Source organism: Mesocricetus auratus, unplaced genomic scaffold (genome assembly GCF_017639785.1).
Source record: "Mesocricetus auratus isolate SY011 unplaced genomic scaffold, BCM_Maur_2.0 Super-Scaffold_100004, whole genome shotgun sequence".
NCBI classification, from domain to species: Eukaryota; Metazoa; Chordata; class Mammalia; order Rodentia; family Cricetidae; genus Mesocricetus; species Mesocricetus auratus.
Genome location: NW_024429189.1, coordinates 29,578,640 through 29,597,130, shown reverse-complemented (window position 1 = coordinate 29,597,130; position 18,491 = coordinate 29,578,640). Strand labels below are relative to the sequence as shown.

Genomic DNA, 18,491 nt, shown 5'->3' with positions numbered 1-18,491 from the left:
AAATAAAATACATAACATGTACATAACACATCACACATAACCTCATCATTGTTCTTGGCACGGCTTTATGGGCATAGGTAGGTAACTGTAATCCCCTTTATTATTTCTTCTGTGAATCAGACAATTAGAGCTGGCTTCTGGGAAAAAAAGATTTGCACGGGTCCTTTGGGATCAAGATAGGTAAGCTGGGATAATGGACAGATGGGATGGACATGTCTAAAGTGGCATTTGAGGTAAATCTACACAGACAGGTCCTCTTAGGAGGACTGGTGGAGGCAGGGGGACTTCTTGGTGATTTTTAAGTAAATCTAGACAGCGTATGGAAGGAGGGGATTTTTGAAGCATCAGAGACAAAGCTTGGAATGATTCAGGAATGGCTGCATTGGTTCAGTCCAGGGTGACCTGAGCTTGGTGGAAGTTTAGGAGAATGAAAGTGTTATCAAATAAAGATATGTGGAGGAGATGGAGTGTGTGTTAGAGACGCTTTGAGAATAAAATTTAGAAAGTGCTGGGCATGGGTCAATTTTTAACTAAATACTGGCTATCTTAACAAAATATTAAGCCGTTTAAGTAAAAAGAAAGAGGTAAAGACATAAACAAAAGCTCTTGAAGAATTTGTGTGTAAAAAAAAGTCAGGAAAGAGAAATGGCATCATAAAAAATAATTACAACTAGATCTCTGGATAAATGTCTGAATAAAAGGCTGATGACCAAAAACTAGATGGAAGAGGGAGGCAAGGAGACAGAATGGGCAAGGAAGCCCCAGATGGGCCACTGAAATGGAATGAGAGCCACCCTTGTGGGGACCGGTTCCCATGGTGAAGAGAAGTGTGTAGGTGTGAGAGTGAGTGCCAGTGTCACACAGAGAAGGAGGAACTCAGTAGGGCGGGATGAGGTGTGGCCTGAGTGTTGTCCCCTTCACACTCCCCTGCATCTCTTGGTCTTCTCCATCATGATGTGTTCAAGGCAGCAGCAGCAGAGGGGACAATGCCAACCCCTGACCTTCTCCTAAATGTCCTACTGTTTGGCTGACAAAAAGCCCGCACTCTGAGACCTTGTGCATAGTAGCGTAGCTTCAGTGACTGCCAGTCCACTTATTCTAAGATGGACTCACACCAACTTTAATCTGCTTTTGGAAACATGTCGGTGACAAAAATCTAAGAAATCCTTTTACTGAAGACTACAAAAGGGGGAATTCTGGAAATAACAAAGCATGTGACCTTGGAAGTTGAGTAGATGCTGAAGGGTCATCTTCGTGTCTTTCCTTGTTATTGACATTTATGCTTCTTTACATCTATTCCTGTAAATGTAGTGATCCAAGTTGATGTTGTTATAAATGCTCGGTGCTTCTTCAGGGAATTGAAGGTGTTTGTGCTGCATTATGCCTCTTGGATGTAATTATCATTGGAACCTTAAATTATCTTTACTTTCTTTTGACTATAGTGGCAGGAGGGGAATTAAATGGACAAGAGAGGTGGTTCATACCACTTGTTTCTTCCAGATAAATCTCAGCTGCTTTTTAACAGAGTAGTGTAAAACGGGGTGCAGATTTCCTAGCCTGCCTAACATACTTGAGATACTTGAGTTTCTTTTGTCTCCCTTCCCAGTGCCTTAGTGTGTTTGTGACATGCTGAACAAGTGCTCAACCACCCAGCTACATCCCCAGCAATAAGACTCATTCCATCTTTTAATCCTCAAAAGTCAGTCATGAGAAAGGCGTAAGAGAACATGTTTGAAAATGTGAAAACTAGCCATCAGGAAAGTGGAATTTTAGAACTTATCTATGTATTCGTGAGCCCAGGTGCATGAAATTTGCCCTGCATATTTCTCTCACGTTTACTTTGATTTTAAAATATGTAAATATTGTTTTGCAAACTTTTCCCTGAGTTGTTAGAAAACAAGCATTGGTAACAGTGCTTCTCCTCAGAGTCTGCCCCAAGAGGGTGTGGGTTTAGTGTCTGCATGTGTATAGAAATTACATTTAACCTTTGGCAGCAGTGTACTAAATCCGAGGAGTCCACATTTTTCCTCTCCCCGATTTCTGACACCATAAGGAATTTAACCCCATTTCTCATATGCGCAGTCATTAAATTAGTAATCCCTGTTGAGTTTCGTAGTCTCCACCGTCCATCTTATACACATGTGCATGCTTGCTCTCGCTATACTAATAGTCATTACTGAGTTAGAAATTGATATTTGCAACATGTATAGATGTAGAAGTCTTTGGCAAAGGAAAAAAAACCCTATCTCTTACCACTATCTTTTAAGTTTGTTAAGCACAATATATCTACAGCTGCCTCCCAGCCTGTGACCATACAGCACTGTTTCCTGAGCCAGAGTGAATAGAAGAATAAAACGACTTTTCTGCTGTCTGTATATCATAAAAGCCGTGTGGGTCATAGAACTTTTAATAGATCTGTGGCCTTGTATTTGGCTTTGTAGCTGACCACAGACATAATGTTACTAGAAGGAGAAAAACAATTTTGTATAGAGTGTACCATGAATTTTCATTCCCCTGAAGATTGTCAGGAAAATACCTGTTCTTCAAAGCTAAGCATCAGACTTAATACAGAGCTTCAAAGGGGAAGCCTGGCCATTCCATCTTAGTTAAGTTCAGAATTCTCATTGTGTGCTCCTTAGTAGAGAACATTTTGTACTTTAAAGTTTGCTGATGTTGAGAAAAAAAGAATAAGTGTGTTCTTTGGACTTCAACATGAATAAAGTTCCTTATGACTTCTTGTTCCCATTTGTTTTAGATATGGAAAAATCGTCTCCACGAAGGCAATTTTGGATAAGACAACCAACAAATGCAAAGGTACGTTTCTGTGGGCAGTCATTTCCTCGGTCATAGCTTACGATGATGGAATGGTCTTAGGTTTCACAATTAACTTCATGGTGTTAAAAAAGCAAGTCTCATGTGTCACCCAGTTTCTGTCTTGCACAATGTCAGCATATTGCTTACGTTTGTTCTGTCCCTCGTTGAGTTTTGCCTGGAAACCCCACAACTAGCAGTTTGCCAGAATTCTGGATTTGGCTCCAGTAGAGTTAACATGTAAAATACAAGTTGGCAGTTAGCCCCTGCCTCTAAAGGGGGGAGTAGAGCTAAAGAATAGCTTTTCTTTCCTGAGCCCAGGGAGATTAGAGCTGCTTACTGGAGACTATTGGACTGTACCAAAGAACTGAAAAGATTACATATTGTGTAAATTGGCTCTATTAATTAGAATAGAGTAGTTTTAAGCAGTACTTAATTACATGTTTCAATACTCCCGATTGTTCTCTGCTGAATGCCTGTTGACAATATTGGCGGCAGGGAGGAGAGAACCATTTTCACTGACCAAATTGTACCAGGGAAGGGAGGTCACGCGCCCCTTTGAAATATGCTGCTGCATTAATTTGATGCACTGACCTTCAGTTTTCCATGCAATTAGGATGAGCTCATCCAGCTCCTTGAGCTGCGAGTGAAAGCGTCCAGAGCCAGGCAGCGCAGATGCTCTGCGCATCTGACTTTTAATGATCCCGCATCTTAACAATAGGCATGTGATTTCTAGGAAAATGGAAGAAAGGAGTCAGCTGACTTCGAATCTAACGACTGACCCCGGGAATTGAAGCAGGGTTGACAGGAATAGGCAGAGAAAGCAAATCTTCTCATTAATTAGACCCCAGTTTTTCAAGTAGTGGCGATGGGGTATTGGCTTAGCAATGAAAAAGGCAGAGAACATAAATGAAGCCTAGGGTGAGGCCTCCCTTGTAAACCAGTCCTTTCCTTTAATCTAGACTTGAAGTGGTTCATTGTATTCTCCTCTCTTCAAAGTGCCTAGATTTAAAGGAGCTATTGTGGCAAATATCTAAGCCGGTGTTTAATCAACATGGCATATTAAGGCAGTTTTGCCTTAGGACAGTGAATAGAGTGTGCTTTATGTAAAATGGTACCCAATAAATATTTAAAACGAATTAAACCAGAGAGAGTCAAATGCATGCAGAAATGCATGCACTTAGTTGCCAAGATTAGTCTTACTTAGCATCAATAAATTATTTGGGAGATCAGACACACACACACACACACACACACACACACACACATCTTTTGGTTTTATGGAGAAAAATAGGCTCTTGCCAAGCACAAAGCAGGAAGCTGATCTCAAAAGTGAACTTGAACTGGGAGAGAAATCCCAGTGGATAAATGGTTTTAGTTTACCATACTCCCTCTTTCTTCTCACTGCCGAGGAATCTGATGTGGCAGTTCTTAATGCTGAAAAGGCAGAGCTGACTCTGAGTGGGGGAGAACCCGTCCTCCCCGCTGAACCCTCTTGTGCCAGACTGAAAGCCACTGCTGTGTGCTCTTGTCCAATGGCTGCCTCTTTCCTAGAAGCCAGAGTTCTACCCCGTGTTCAGCGTGGTCGCAGCAAGGGCATGGGTAAAAAGAAAGGACAGCTAATCTCACACTACCATATGCAAAGCAGCGTGATTGGAATGTCCACCGAGAAAGTGGAGAGATCGGTGAAGCTTCCAAACAGAAGGATGGGTGGTTCGTTGCTTATGTTCTATCCAGCAAGTCTCCTGGACACCTTCCTCATCAAGCAGGTCTTAGGCAACAATGCCCTGTGGGTGGGGCCAGGCATGGCCCTTTGCAAGATTCTCAGTCTCACTAGCGTGCATCAGCAGATGTGTAGCAGGACGGGGAAGTAATGTTGAGACAAATGGGAAGTAACAGTTTGGTTCATAATAAAGCCAGATAACATGCCAACTATAGTAACTTGCTGTGGTCGGTATATGTATATGTATGTGTAGTCTGTCACATGTGATAGTTTGGGTGAGTACAGATAAATTAGTACATATGAGATTATAGAGAATTCCTATAAATGAGAAACACTATATTAATTTTTCTTTTTCTTTTCTTTTCTTTTTTTTTTTTTTTGAGATACAGTTTCTCTGTAGCTTTGGAACCTGTCCTGGAACTTGCATTGTAAACCAGGCTGGCCTCAAACTCACAGAGATCCGCCTGTCTCTGCCTCCTGAGTGCTGGGATTAAAAGCATGCACTACCACCACCACCATGAATACAATTTTTAGAGATTAAATATGTTTAAGTATTAAATACAGTTTTTAGAGATTAAATATATTCAAGTATTTCACACATGACACCAAGAGATCATAAAAGGTCATTTATTTGGGGGCCTCTATTTTGGGCAATTAAGCTGAAGAAAATGTTAAATCTAAATAAGGTGCATTAGTTGTTGAAAATTCGGTTGGTATTTTATATTTCAATTTTTGTTAAAATTTAGCAGACGAAAGGAGGTTTTTACCAGAAATGTCATAGGCAGGTTAGGACAGAAAAGCCTACAAAGGCTTGCCTGAGAAACTGAGTTAAAGATGAGGACACAGATGTACATTAACACCTAAGAATAATGTGGATGAGTATAAATCGGTCTGATAAAGTAAGGACAGAAAAATGTATTATCACAGAACAAACTTGTGTTTGATAGAAACCAAAGCAGAAGTACAAAGCACAACTCTGCCGTATTCAGTCATCTCACGATGGGGCAGACTTCAGTAAGCAAGATGAGTATGACTACTTGTAGTCTTGGGACCTGATGATAAAGTCATCTCCTAGGGTCATCAGTGGGCAAACCTGCATGTTACTTAGTGAGCTCCACCTTCAAAGACAGCTGCATCCCTGTTTATACAATGAGATCTAATTAGTTCTATAGACCCTACATAATAAAATTTTATAGGTCTTGCCTTTACTTGAAAGTAGCACAGATAAGTGGAGAGCACAGTTGCATGATTACTTATTTTATCTTCAATAAATGGTTATGAATTCCTAGAGCAGGATTCGACAAGGGCCAGAAACGCATACTAACAATGACTGAATGCAACAATTGTGTTTCTCTTATTAAGACAATAAAAACAAAGAATGGTCCTATTACATGGGCAGACTGCAACTTCGAGTACAACAAATAGCATTATAGCGGAGATGCTCTGCTTATTGTAATGTACTGGCGGTGGCAGAGTTGGTAAAAGGAAGTGTACATCAGGTAGGGGCTGCATCATTTCAGGGTAGCAGAGTGTTTGTTATAATCTCCAGAAATTGTAGAGTTGTATGAGAAAAACTGAGGCAGAACTTGCCTGAGAATCCAAGTGTGGTGCATATTTGCATGAGTCCCAAATACATGCAACCTGTCTCCTACCCTGACAGTCGAGGGGCACTGTCTGCTTGGGATGGGATCAACTGCCTCCCTTTTCTTCTCAGCCTGGCTATTTCTGTATTGGATCAATCAAATCAAGCCTCTCTGCGACGTACGAGAAAGAAGCTGCTGAATTCTCCTAAATTGTTGGCTTCCGTAACCGATGCCCTTTTACAAAGAAGCAAGTTTTGAGGCTAACACACATTTTGAGGCTCTTGTGTGTTTTTTGTTTCTCTTCATTGCTATATGTATTCTTGGTCCCCCGACACCAGCACAACACTCTCAAAATTATTTATTTATTCATAAATTCTAAATATTGATAGTAGGCCTGGATCCTCTCCTTCACAACCTACTGAATTGTGCCTTTCTTTTTCCAGTGACACTTATTAAAATTAATTTGAGAGCCAGGTGTGACAGTGCATATACTCATGAGGCTGAGGAAGGAGTGCAGGTCTCAGGGAGCCTGTGCTATGTAGTGAGACCTTGCCTCAAACAAAAACTTTAAAAATTGAAATAAGTACACATGCATCTGTGTACACACATGTATGCACACAAGTATAATAGAGATATATGCCTATATAAAAACAAAATTTCATATGACTTGAGTTCAGAGAAAAGCTGGTATTTGGGCTAGGCTTCTAGCTAGTCTTTTTAATTGCACTAAATATGCTTGCCCGTTCCTCAGAATATGAAGAATTATTGCAATGAAAACTGTGATCGTCTGTTTTCATGCAGTGGTTTCTGATGGATCCACAAGCGTCATGGGCTCTTTGTACTGTGACAGTCCTTCTTGCTAGTCTGCACTACTAGGTGCCATCCATGTGTATATTTTCATGCTACCCCAGCACTCCCCCTCCTAATTTCCTGTTTTGATTTATCGTGGCCTGGAACATATATGATGAGCTCATTAGCAGTGTTTGTGAAACCACGGGAAAATGAGCACTGAAGAGTAACGTTTTGTAGGTGTGTTTTGCTATATTGCCTACTGGTGCTGTCTTTAGTCTTTACACAGAAATGGATGAAATAACTGTCTCAGTTATCTGGAGACATGTTCTTTCTCACCTTCATTTTGAAGGGAGCTAATGTTATTTTAGGTAAATTAGTACTTTTAACTAGGTACTAAACCTTGTATTTTAGTATCAAATGTTTATACTTACTTTACCTTAGAAAACTAAGGGATAGTCTATAGAATACATAATTTTTGTTTCTGCCACTTTTGAGCTCAGTCATATAGTGCCATCTTTTTGTTAGAGCCTTTAAAAAATTGTCTGAAGTTGTCTCTCAACACCCCCAATGCCCATTTATTTATTTGTTTGTTTGTTCGTTTTACAATGATTAGCAACTTAGATGCCAGCTGTTTTCCAACTCAACTATAGGACACCTGAGAAGATCTTTAAGAAGACCAAGCTTAAGTCCCCACCCATACATACACACGCACACACACACACACACACACTCTCTCTCTCTCTCTCTCTCTCTCTCACTTACTTTTAAGGGGTGCTTTGAACCTACTTTACCATGGACACCCCTACTTCTATCACCTATATCAGAACCAAAATGAAGTCCCTCTTTAAAAATCACTTCATATAATCAAAAGGTAATGTCTTAAAAAGAGTATCTTTTGCTTTTCAGGTTATGGTTTTGTTGACTTCGACAGTCCTGCAGCAGCCCAGAAAGCTGTCTCTGCTCTGAAGGCTAATGGAGTCCAAGCTCAGATGGCAAAGGTGAGTGGAGGCCTGTGTTCCTGAAGGTCGCTGCCCCTCTGACCCTCCTAGCACTGCCATGCACCCAGGGAACCTCAGCAATAGAAATTATGCAAAGGCTTTCTTTCTCATATTTTAAAGGAGGGCTGGCAAATGTATATACTTTACATAATAAATCCAGAAACAGCACCTGATTTTCTTGGATAATCAGAATTCCAGAAAGCTTTAATAGCTATACTGTTTTCTGAAAATAGAGCTTTATAATTCATTGCCCAAAGGATTAATCCATCTAAGCACACCTCAAAGAGAAGGTAATGGGATATATATGTCTCAAAAGCAGATTGAGAAGTATTTGGGGAGGGGAGGGAGACCAGCAAAAAGAGATAAGGAGTGGGGAGGGTAAATAACAACAAAATATAATATAATATATGTAGAAATGTCACAGTGAAACCCATTCCTTTCTATGATAACCAGAAGATTCGTTTAGTAAGGTAATTGAGGGAGGGATCTGGAAGATGACTGGTTGGTAAAGTGATTGTCATGCAAACATAAAAAAAAATGACTTCAGATCCCTGGCAGGCATGTAAAAAGCCAGGCTCAGTGGAATACTTCAGGAATCTCTATACTGGACAGGGAATAGCAGGCTATCACAGGCTTGCTTGCCAGCCAGTCTAGCTGAATTGGTGAACTCCAGGTTCAGTGAGAGACCCTGCCAAAAAAAAATACAGTGGAGAGCTATTGAGAAAGTCATCTAATGTAAGCCTCTGGTCTCCACACACTGATGTACACAATTAAACATAGAAAAGGTAATTGTGCATAGAATGCCATAATTTTAAGGGATTTATAACTGGCTCACACATGGATTTCTACAAATGGGAGGCTGGAAGTAAATGTATACCATAGATGCTGTTTACCGGTATAATAGCCAAATGTTTTTTTACGTGCTGGTTGTTTATGTAGTATGCACCTATCCTTCAGTAGTTTTATACGGTCTTTATTCAAGACGTATTTCTGGTGAACCCTAAGCATTCTAGGTGAGGAATAGTGTTGAAACATTCCTCCAAGTAAGGAATATGCCGAAATGCTCAAGGACTATAAAACGGAGGCCATATGTTTCATGCATCATAAACATACTAGCACAGTATGCCTGGGTTTTAATTACTGTATGACATAATGCTTTCCCCGAGTTGTATTCTCTTTTGCTAGTTAACTTGCAAGGTTAAAAACCTAGAATCCAGGAATGTCATCACTTAGAAATGTGAATGGACTAGTCTGTCGCCTTTCACATCACAGTCATCATCAAAAAGAGAATACTGCTGGAGATGGTAATGTTTACTGTTGGTAAACATTCTGGCTGCCACGCCTACAACCTGGGTTGAATCCCTGGGACCAGTATAGTAGAACTGGAGCACTGACTCCTACAGCTTCTCTGATATCAACAAGCACACTGTAGCACATGTGCACAATATACCTCCAAATGCATAAAATGCTTAAAGCCTTAAATTATTAGATGAACTTAGAAAGGTTAGTTTTAATGATCAAAATCAATGACCCAGTGTAGGTATAATCCTAAAACTAAAGAGACTTCAGGTTGTTCTCCAACAATGAGTCTTGTTTTTCTTTGAGTCTGGGTCTCCCATATCCCAGGCTGCCCTGGTATCCCCTGTGTAGCTGAGGATGACCTTGAACTTCTGACTCTTTACCTCCACCTCCTGACTACTGGGATTACAGACATGACCCACCATATGTAGCTTTCAAGTATTCATATTTTTATTAAAAATCAGTAAGAATCAGAAAGAGGCAACCCTTGAAGGACTGTGCATCTCTTATGTGTTGTATTCTATACCAGAAATTTCATCACACACTAAACACATCTCAAAGTCACATTAACTGTAAGCTTGGATGATTTCCTTACACATACATAGTACCTAGAGTACATTTATGAAGATAATCTTTTTTCTGCATCAGTTTCTGTGTCAAATAGTCAAGCCTAAAATTTGGCAGTGTGTTATTTTCGGTCTTCTTTTCAAAAGAGCAATAGTTTTCTATGACCGGGCTTTATGAAGTACAGAGAGAAATAATCAGGTACTGTCCTTGGCTCCTTCTGAATAGCATCACACAGTCACTTCCTGAGGAACATTCACATGTCCAGGAAAGAAGGCTTATGGAAGTTCAAGGACTATAGGAAGACATGTGTCACCTGAGAAGACCTGAGAGTAAGTTAGCTGCTTGCAGCTCTACAGCTGCCAGCATAGGGATACTTTGGACGTAAGAATGGACACAGATAAAGGTTTCAGGAACTCATGTAAAGGGCTCCTTTCCTAAAGTAATCCTTCTCTATAGTCTTGGCGCTGAGTTGGCCTATGGGTGTTCTTCACCTCCAGAGAAGAAGTTAAGCCAAACAGAAATTGTGACTAGAAGTATCCAGTTTTCAGATGATTGCCTGTCACATGAGCCATGCCCAGTGTTGGTGTTGAACAGCTGTGAGATTGTGAGCACATTGTGAACACAGGGAGTGTGCTTTGTGTCCCGCTTATTTGCTCTGTCCCTATAATTGGCATGTGACTGGTCATGGATAAGCAGGACTTAACCAGAAAGCCACAATTCAGTCCTTTGCCCTGTACGTCCTAACTCGGTCTGCGAAGCTCTTCCCTTCTCTTTCAGTAATATCCAGGAGAGGTCTCATGGCTCCTGCAACAACTCCTGTTTCAGAAAGTCCCTTCTCTTGATTTTTAACCCTTTCAGCACATCTACAGCCATCCCTGTCTGTATTCATATTGTCTAACCTCATTCAACGTGGTGTTTAAATATGAGTCTGTTGCGGGGAGAAGCATCACTATATTTCAGATGCAGCATGTAGAATGTGGGGTCATGTGTAGATGTTTCACAGCCTGCCCAGAGCTCTACAAAATATGTGAGGCTTGGCTGTTGCTAATTCCAAGGGGGGTATCACAGACTACATTGCAATTATCTGCTGGCAACAGTATTGATTATTTGGTGATCTGGAAGCAGCAGTTTGAAGGTTTCTATCCCCATGATCATTTATTATGTGCACATGTAGAATGACATGATGAATGGGCTTAGTTACGTTGTAGCTAAATCTAATTATGTTTTAGAAGATTGGTTGGGGTTGTGACTAGTATGTAATGTATTATAATCTCACTAAAATAATGCAAAATATTTTAACATTTGATTAACATTTTGAAGCTGAACACTTGAAGAAGAGATTATTAATGTATTATGTGTAGTGCTTGTGATTTAAATACACAGTCCTGTTTCACAGACATTCTGAGTGTCAGGTAACAGAGGTGACATTTCCCTTCCTCTAAGTCAGTCTCCTCCTTGCAGTATGTGTTCTTAACCAATCTCAGCTCCCTAGCTCTGTGTTTTCTAACCCTTGGGAGTTAGAACACTAGCGGAGGATGGGAAGGTTTATCGGCCTAACAGTGATATGGTCTGGCTGACTTTCTCTCACGGGCAACACACAGATGTTATTTCTTGAGAAGTACCCTGGGCATTTTTCTCTCTACCCATCCCCCAAGCCGGCAACCTTCCTCGGATGAGCTGTCTGTCCCTGCCCTCCTAGGCAGCCTTCCTAGGGGAATCTAACTCACTCCAAGGCCGCTCAGTGTGGTCCACTTCTTTTGGGTGTTGAAAGAGGACTCACACCACATAGCCCAGGATGACTTTGAGTGACGATTTCTTCTACCTCTGCCTCCTAAGTTCTGGGGTTATCCTATGTATTACCAAGCCAGCTTCCAGTGAGTTCTTGTTCCCGTCTACCTTTGCCAGCCATTAGTAAGAGAGTAATTACTTCCCAGTCATTCTGGTAGACCCTTTCCGTCAGCTCTCTCCCTTTCAGTTGTTCAGCTTTTGAGTCATACTTCGACCCATTGTGCCCTGTGAGCTGGTGGGATCCAGATCAAGCTTTCTGTGAGGCCTGTGAAAGCCCTGTTGCTTGGCTGCTAATGAGAGGGTAAAAGACCACATGTGGAGGCCCAGAACATGGCTGCCTTTCTCTCCACAGAAATGTCATTCTCAGCCTGTGTGTCTCCTCCAGACAGATAAGAGCTGGATGATCAGCCACTCATCCTAATCCAACCATAGTCAGATTCTTGCAGGCTTTCGCTAGGTGGTCTGGTTTCTCCCTGTGGAACCTAGGAACATCAACACCCATTGTCAAAACTGAGTTAGAAGTCTGTTTTATCAGCCTATTGAAAAAAGACAGGGGCTTTTATAGTTTCCCCCTGCATACTATCCTAGCAGCTGTAGTATTGAGGAGCCTGGTGTATTGGATAGGCCCTTTACAGTGTGTTTATTCAAAACAGGCTTGAGTATAGGTTGACTCTGTAAGTCATATCAGTGATGCACTCTGAATGCCAGCTTCCAGGAGGGTTAAGAACAAGCCCCACTCTGCAGGGGACATGATTGTCCATCGTCCGTAGGGAGGACCAATGTGCAGGTTCAGGGATGCTGACTGTGTGTCCTTCTGCAGAATATTAATTTCAAGACCTGGTTTCTTTTTTTAAAAAAATCTTTAAAGTTAGACATTACTTTTTAAATACAAGCATATCTCTTGCCCTCTACCATAAAATGATGGTTTTGAGTATATGGTCTTCACTTCATTCTCTTACACTGATGAACTCAAGGGTTACCTGATGCACATTTTTGGGGGAGAGAATTTTTCCAAAGGAAGTTTAAGTGTGGCTTGTGTGGTCTCACTATAAGGGACCAATCACTGTCCACTTTCTTCTAGTGGATGAATTGGGATGCTGCGTTGTGTTAAAAACTCATGTATTAAAGTCAGTCCGTCTTGTGTAATCTGAAACAACAAAGGGGCACTCAGTTGAGGGGAGGCAGAGCGACAATGTTGCTTGACACACTGGGTACCTACCCTGAGGTCTGAGCCCACAGATACTTAAAACTGAGTTTCAAAACTGTAAACAGAACATTGGAGTGGCTGTTTCTCATTCATGCTCTAACCTCTGCTGCCTTGCTCAGTACCTGCCATGTGGTAGGCATGAAGTGTTTGCTTTATTGATTAAAAGTATCAACTAATTAAGAGAAAGGGCTTTATTCCAAGGTTGAATAAACACTGGGAATTCAGCAAAGGGATGCTTGGAAATTGTGTCCACGGAGTAGTACCCTGATGAAACTTAACAAACAGAAATAAATGGCCTTGGACCTTTTTGGAAAGCCGGTGTATATGAAACATAGCAGATGTTTCCAATGTATATTTCCTTTCACATAAAAGGTTCAGATTCTAAGCCAGATGTGATGGCTTATGCCTGGAGTCCCAGCAAGTGGGAAGTTGAGGGAGGAAAATTGCTATGAGTTTGAGGCCAGTGTGAGCTACACAGCGTATTCCAGTCTGGCCTAGGCTAAACAGATGTGAGACCCTGTCTCCAAAAGGAAAAAAAAAAGATTCAATTAAAAGAAAGACAGATAACTGGCTAAAAAGACACAAGGTATGACTCTGAGGCTGCTGCCTGAGACAGAATGACTCCTATAGGCCTTTCTTTGTCCCCTCCTAAGGCTGGCTGGGGTCAGCAGACCCTCAAGGATAGTAAGCTTGCACGCTTTTCTCAACAAATCACAGGCAAATGAGCAGGAATTCAGCTCCCCTTACCCGGAGGCCCACCACGCTCTGAGCAGTCTGCAGGCACACACCCGTCAGCGGCGATCTGCTGGTGGGCGAACCTATTCAATACCAGAGAAAACAGACGAAAGCAGATGTCTGCTCCTCCTGCCAAGTCCCTTTCTTGCATTTTAGGAACCATTCCACAAGCACAGGGAGGGTTTTGTTAATTTCTTGCAGATGATGACTGAGTGCCTTATACCATGTGGGACCTCCAAAGCCTGGCTTTTCTACTCAAGTGAGCTTTAGTGCCAGTTAGCCCTCTGACAGCCAGTATGGGACTTCCTTCTCCACGTGTGAGGAAAGCTCCTGAACCCCATCTGTGCCTGGGAATGTAAGAGGCCTCTTGCGCCCACTGTTCTTGGCTACCTGTAATTCACAGAATCACTTTTTTAGACCTGGCAATTTATTATTTAGACATAATGAAACAGAGTTGTTTAAAGATTTTAAAGAGACCTAATTAATCTCCATTCAAAAACACCACCAATTACTGTAAGTACTTTATGTGCCATTTCTTGTGAATATATACAGTAATGAGACTTCATGGACATTTAGAGGATTTGATTGAGGTATGTGTGTGGCTGGTGCAACCAGCCTGGGGTTTCAACCCATTCTTTTGTGTTCTAAGTTTGAAATCACTGCAATGTTGTGGGCAGTGTTTGCAGGACATGGAAAGAAAGAATATGTAATACTAGCTGCTGTGGTCATCCCAAATGAGGAAACTTAACTTATAAGGCTGTTGCTATGGGAAACAAATACCAAAACTCTTCACAGACTTGGGACATAGCTCAGCAGTACAGTGTCTTCCTGGCTCGCAAAAGGCCCCTGAGTTCAAATGCCCAGGATAATTTTTTAAGTCACAGGAAATATTTAGATATACTTAGTCCATTATATGTCCCTCTTGTCACAGTAATTGGTATCACCCACCCCACCCGCCAAATATACACACAGATCCCTTCAGGTTTTTTTTTTAACCATTTTAATATTTGTGGGGCTTTTCCCCTATTGATGAACCTTCAAGTTAAATTAAAACTCTATAAAGTATATATTGCTTTCATTAATATTTATCCCAGAACCAACTAAGACACATTAGGAAGTACTCACGTGGACCTTGTCAACTCCCCTTTTAAAAAGACTTGAGTATGTAAAGAATTCTGTGAGCATGCTTGAATATGAAGTCATGGAAGTCTTCATAATCATAGTTTCAAAAGTCTAAAGAATTTTGTGTGCATTTCTTACATAACACACTTAGGTCATTGCAGCATATCTTCGTCTAAAAAGTATTTTTCAAGACCTTTCGTTAGCCAGTTCCTGCTTTATTCTGAACCTAAGCATGATTTAGGAATCTTGCTCATGTCCCTCCCCTACTTTGGTGCCTCTGAAACCCTCTTGTTTTGCAGAGTGTGGCTGTCAGAAGACTGCTCCTCCTCCATCCTCTCTCAGCACACCTCCAGGAAGGGAGACCTCGCAAAACATAGTGCTTTGTGTCAGGTTCCAGATCTCATCTCTCTCCAAATTGTTGTAGAAGCGAGCTCTCATTTTACGTGGGGATAGATGCTAAGATAGGGTCTCCCACTACATCCTAGGCTGGCCTATGTAGCCCAGGCTGGCCTTCAACTTACAGCAGTTCTCCGTCTCAGCCTCTACAAGTGCTACACTCATAGGCATGAACACTAAGATAAAGCACAGGGCTCCAAGGAAGTTTGTAGCTAGGGCGAGGCTATGTGGTCATTTTCTTCAATGTTAGCACTCCTGTAGTGGGAAAAAAAAAATCTAACGCAGTAAGTGACAAAATAAGGCCACCTCCTTAGGTGCCACTGCACAGTCTGGTTCAGTCTCCTGACTTAGCTAGTTCTCTATGTCCCATGTTCTCACAACAAACATGTCCTCTCATCTTTAAGAGAGCCCCCTCCCAGTGTGGTATGCACATACCAAGCCTTCACCGCATGCATTTCCTTTCGCCTCTGTTGATCTGTAAGCTGCTGGAAGATGGGATTGGGGTCATAGTTCCTTTTTGTAGTGAGAGTCTGGGATGCCTGAGCTGCTGGAAGACTGGGGTCATAGTTCCTTCTTGTAGTGAGAATCTGGGATGCCACAGATACCTTGAATGAACCCTTTGTCTAGGAAGCTAGTTTCAAGGAGCAGTGACTCCGCTTGTGTAGGTTTCCACAGGAACAAAGAAAGCTTCAGAGACTTGGGAGGCCGGACCCAAAGTGAGACGGCTCTTGGAGGAACTGTGTGATTACTGGGTGAAGTTGGTAGAGGCATCAAGTCAAGTGAAAATAAAGGGCTAAGGCTTCCTCTCCTACCCCACCTCAGAGCAGTTGAGAACTTTTGACACGTGAAGACAACTGCACTGTCTTTCCTTGTGTTTGAACCACTGCGTGCATTATTGTCCTACATCTGTTTAAATAACATGGCATATTTTCAACATTAAAGATAGACTTTATGTAACGGACAATAAGGTATTTTGTTCAGTGTAAGATAACCAGCGGTACCACACTAAACCCTTCTAATTTCAGCTAGAAAGCATACATGGGGCTGTTTTGGTTGGCCTGGGAATGGTTCATGAACGAAGATTGTTCAGTTGGTTGGTGTTGAACCTTTTGCAATTTTTCGTTTTTTTATTGGACCTGCCCATAACATACCCTAGAACCTGGATCATCTGGGCACAGAGCCAGTGCTCTATACCTTTGGCCGGGATATGCATTGCCTTCTTTCTTACATGGACCAGAAAGTTCTAAGGGCCCATACTTCTGTCTCTTTTAACTTTAATTCTCCAGAATACCAGGACATTTATCATTCTGTATGAAACTAAATTAATTCATTGGGTTATCCATCCGTTTCATCATTCAGAAGTCAAGCCCAAGACCTCATGCCAGTCGAGAGCTCCAACAGTGAGCTGAACCCCCTAAACAGGCCACAAAGGGTCAGTGTTTGGTATTACTTGAAAATTATGCAAAAGGAGACATTTCATTTCAGGTTTGTTTAATGCTAAGGTACATTAGAAAGACTGTATAAATGCAAACATGCATAGTGCTTCACATACATTTTAGAACAGTGTACTTCCGAAATCGAGGAAGTCGTAATGAGGATATTATTCCGTTGCCAAAGGCTAAGACATCAATTAATGACTTCACAGTAGTGCTTATTAAAGAGAAGTCAGCTCATGTGCTTCTATGTGTAAAGATAAAATTGGAGACCTGGGAATACAGTTCTTTGGTGGGACACTTGCCTAGAAAGCTCAAGGCCCTCGGTTCATCTTCAAAACTAGAAGCAAGGGGAACGTAAGATCAAAGGAAAATTTGAAGTGAAGGTTGTGCCAACCTCAGCTGCATAGGTGAATTTTCGACTTAGTCAGAAAATATTCTTGTTGTCAGGTAGGCTTCCCCTAGTGGCTGTTGTATGTGTGCATTGCAGTCACATGTCTTTGGTTCCAGCTAGTTCCTCTCTAACAAAGGAAGACTGAGTAGGAAATGATCTGATGAGAGTGTCTCTTCTCAAACTCGATGTGCTTTTCAATTAGCTGTGTATCCTGTTAAAATGTAGCTTCTGGTTCTGCCCATGCAGTATGGACCTGAGGTTCTACATTTCTAATCCCAGACCTGGCCGGTGCAGTGTGCTGGCCTATGGATAACTGTAGGGAGAAACCAGGTACCTGCAGCTGACCACAAGGGGGCGTGGTCACTGGTACGTGGGAAGATTCAGGGAATAAAAGAAGGAACAGGTGAGTGCTCTCACTCTCTTGGATCCTGACCATGGTTCGGAGACCATAGAGCGCTGACCCGGCTGTTCGTGTTAAATTATTGCTCTCTCTAAATAAATATCTAGACCTCCTTTCCAATATTAGTTGCATGGATCAGTTCCATCATCAGATAACATATGACCCTTGTGGAACAAAGGTTAACCCAACCTGCCCTCCCCATCTATTCTCGATTCTAAGATTTGTTCTCATAGTGGCTGTGACAATTGCTGTGGCTTACAGTTCCTAGTTTAATTTGGAAACTATCTTTTTTTCTCTGGTGACAACTATTTAAAATAGAATGGAGCCAAATGTGGTGGCAGACATCTCTAATCCCCGCACTCAGGGAGCTGAGGCTAGGGGATTATGATGTAGTGAAAACCAAAGAAGGAAACAGGAAAGCAGTGTGGATTCTGCCACGGAGCAGTGGCAGAGGATTTGAACCTAACCTGTACTGGACTCCACTGGGTGGGTCCCGAGTCTTTCTTCACAGATCTCTAAGTTGAATAATATTAGCAGTAACAGCCTCCAGCATAATGGTGAGCTTGACGTGGACTTGTGAAAACCAGCATAGTTAGTTAATCTTGGAGTCACGGCATGCTGCTGACATTTTTTGTGATAGTATCCTCTCCAGCTCAGTGCAGACCAGTGATGCCACATCTACCGAGGATGACATTGGGGACCATGCCTGGTGTATACGGTTTGCACAAGACTCAGACACGATTTTCAGGTGTCCAAGGTGGCATAAATGTTCTTTACACACCATGGTTTCACTATGTAGCACTTAAAGGACTTGCAGAGTCAGGGGCTGAATAAGATTGCTAACATTGTTGCCTCCCTTCTGCTGGAATGTGACGCTGACTTTCTGTTCTGCCTTTAGCAACAGGAACAAGATCCTACCAACCTGTACATTTCTAACCTGCCGCTGTCTATGGATGAGCAAGAACTTGAAAATATGCTCAAACCCTTTGGACAGGTTATTTCTACAAGGGTCCTGCGTGATTCCAGTGGTACCAGCCGTGGTGTTGGCTTTGCCAGGTAAGCATGCTGCTGTCTCCTTATGAACAGTTGCTGGAAAGCAAAAAATGACCAAAAGAGAACGCCTGAGCCAGGGTCATGGGAGCCAGCTAGACTGTGGACTTGGGTTGCGTGTGACTTTACAAGTAAGATTTTCCAAGCCTTGGGAGGTTCTAGACTCCCCAAAGCAAGTATTCGGTGGCTCATG

At 41.9% G+C, this 18,491-nt stretch overlaps 1 protein-coding gene across 13 annotated transcripts in view; it reads left to right on the top strand.

Moving 5' to 3' along the window:
- The window catches only part of Rbms1 (RNA binding motif single stranded interacting protein 1), a 210,195-nt gene that overhangs the window by 163,214 nt on the left and 28,490 nt on the right, over window positions 1–18,491 (top strand). For all 13 annotated transcript variants that reach the window (XM_040745435.1, XM_005068999.4, XM_021226578.2 and 10 more), the window contains 3 exons: window positions 2,756–2,814; window positions 7,816–7,907; window positions 18,147–18,304. In XM_040745435.1, the coding sequence (XP_040601369.1) occupies window positions 2,756–2,814; window positions 7,816–7,907; window positions 18,147–18,304 (309 nt within the window). The remainder of the gene's footprint in view (window positions 1–2,755; window positions 2,815–7,815; window positions 7,908–18,146; window positions 18,305–18,491) is intronic.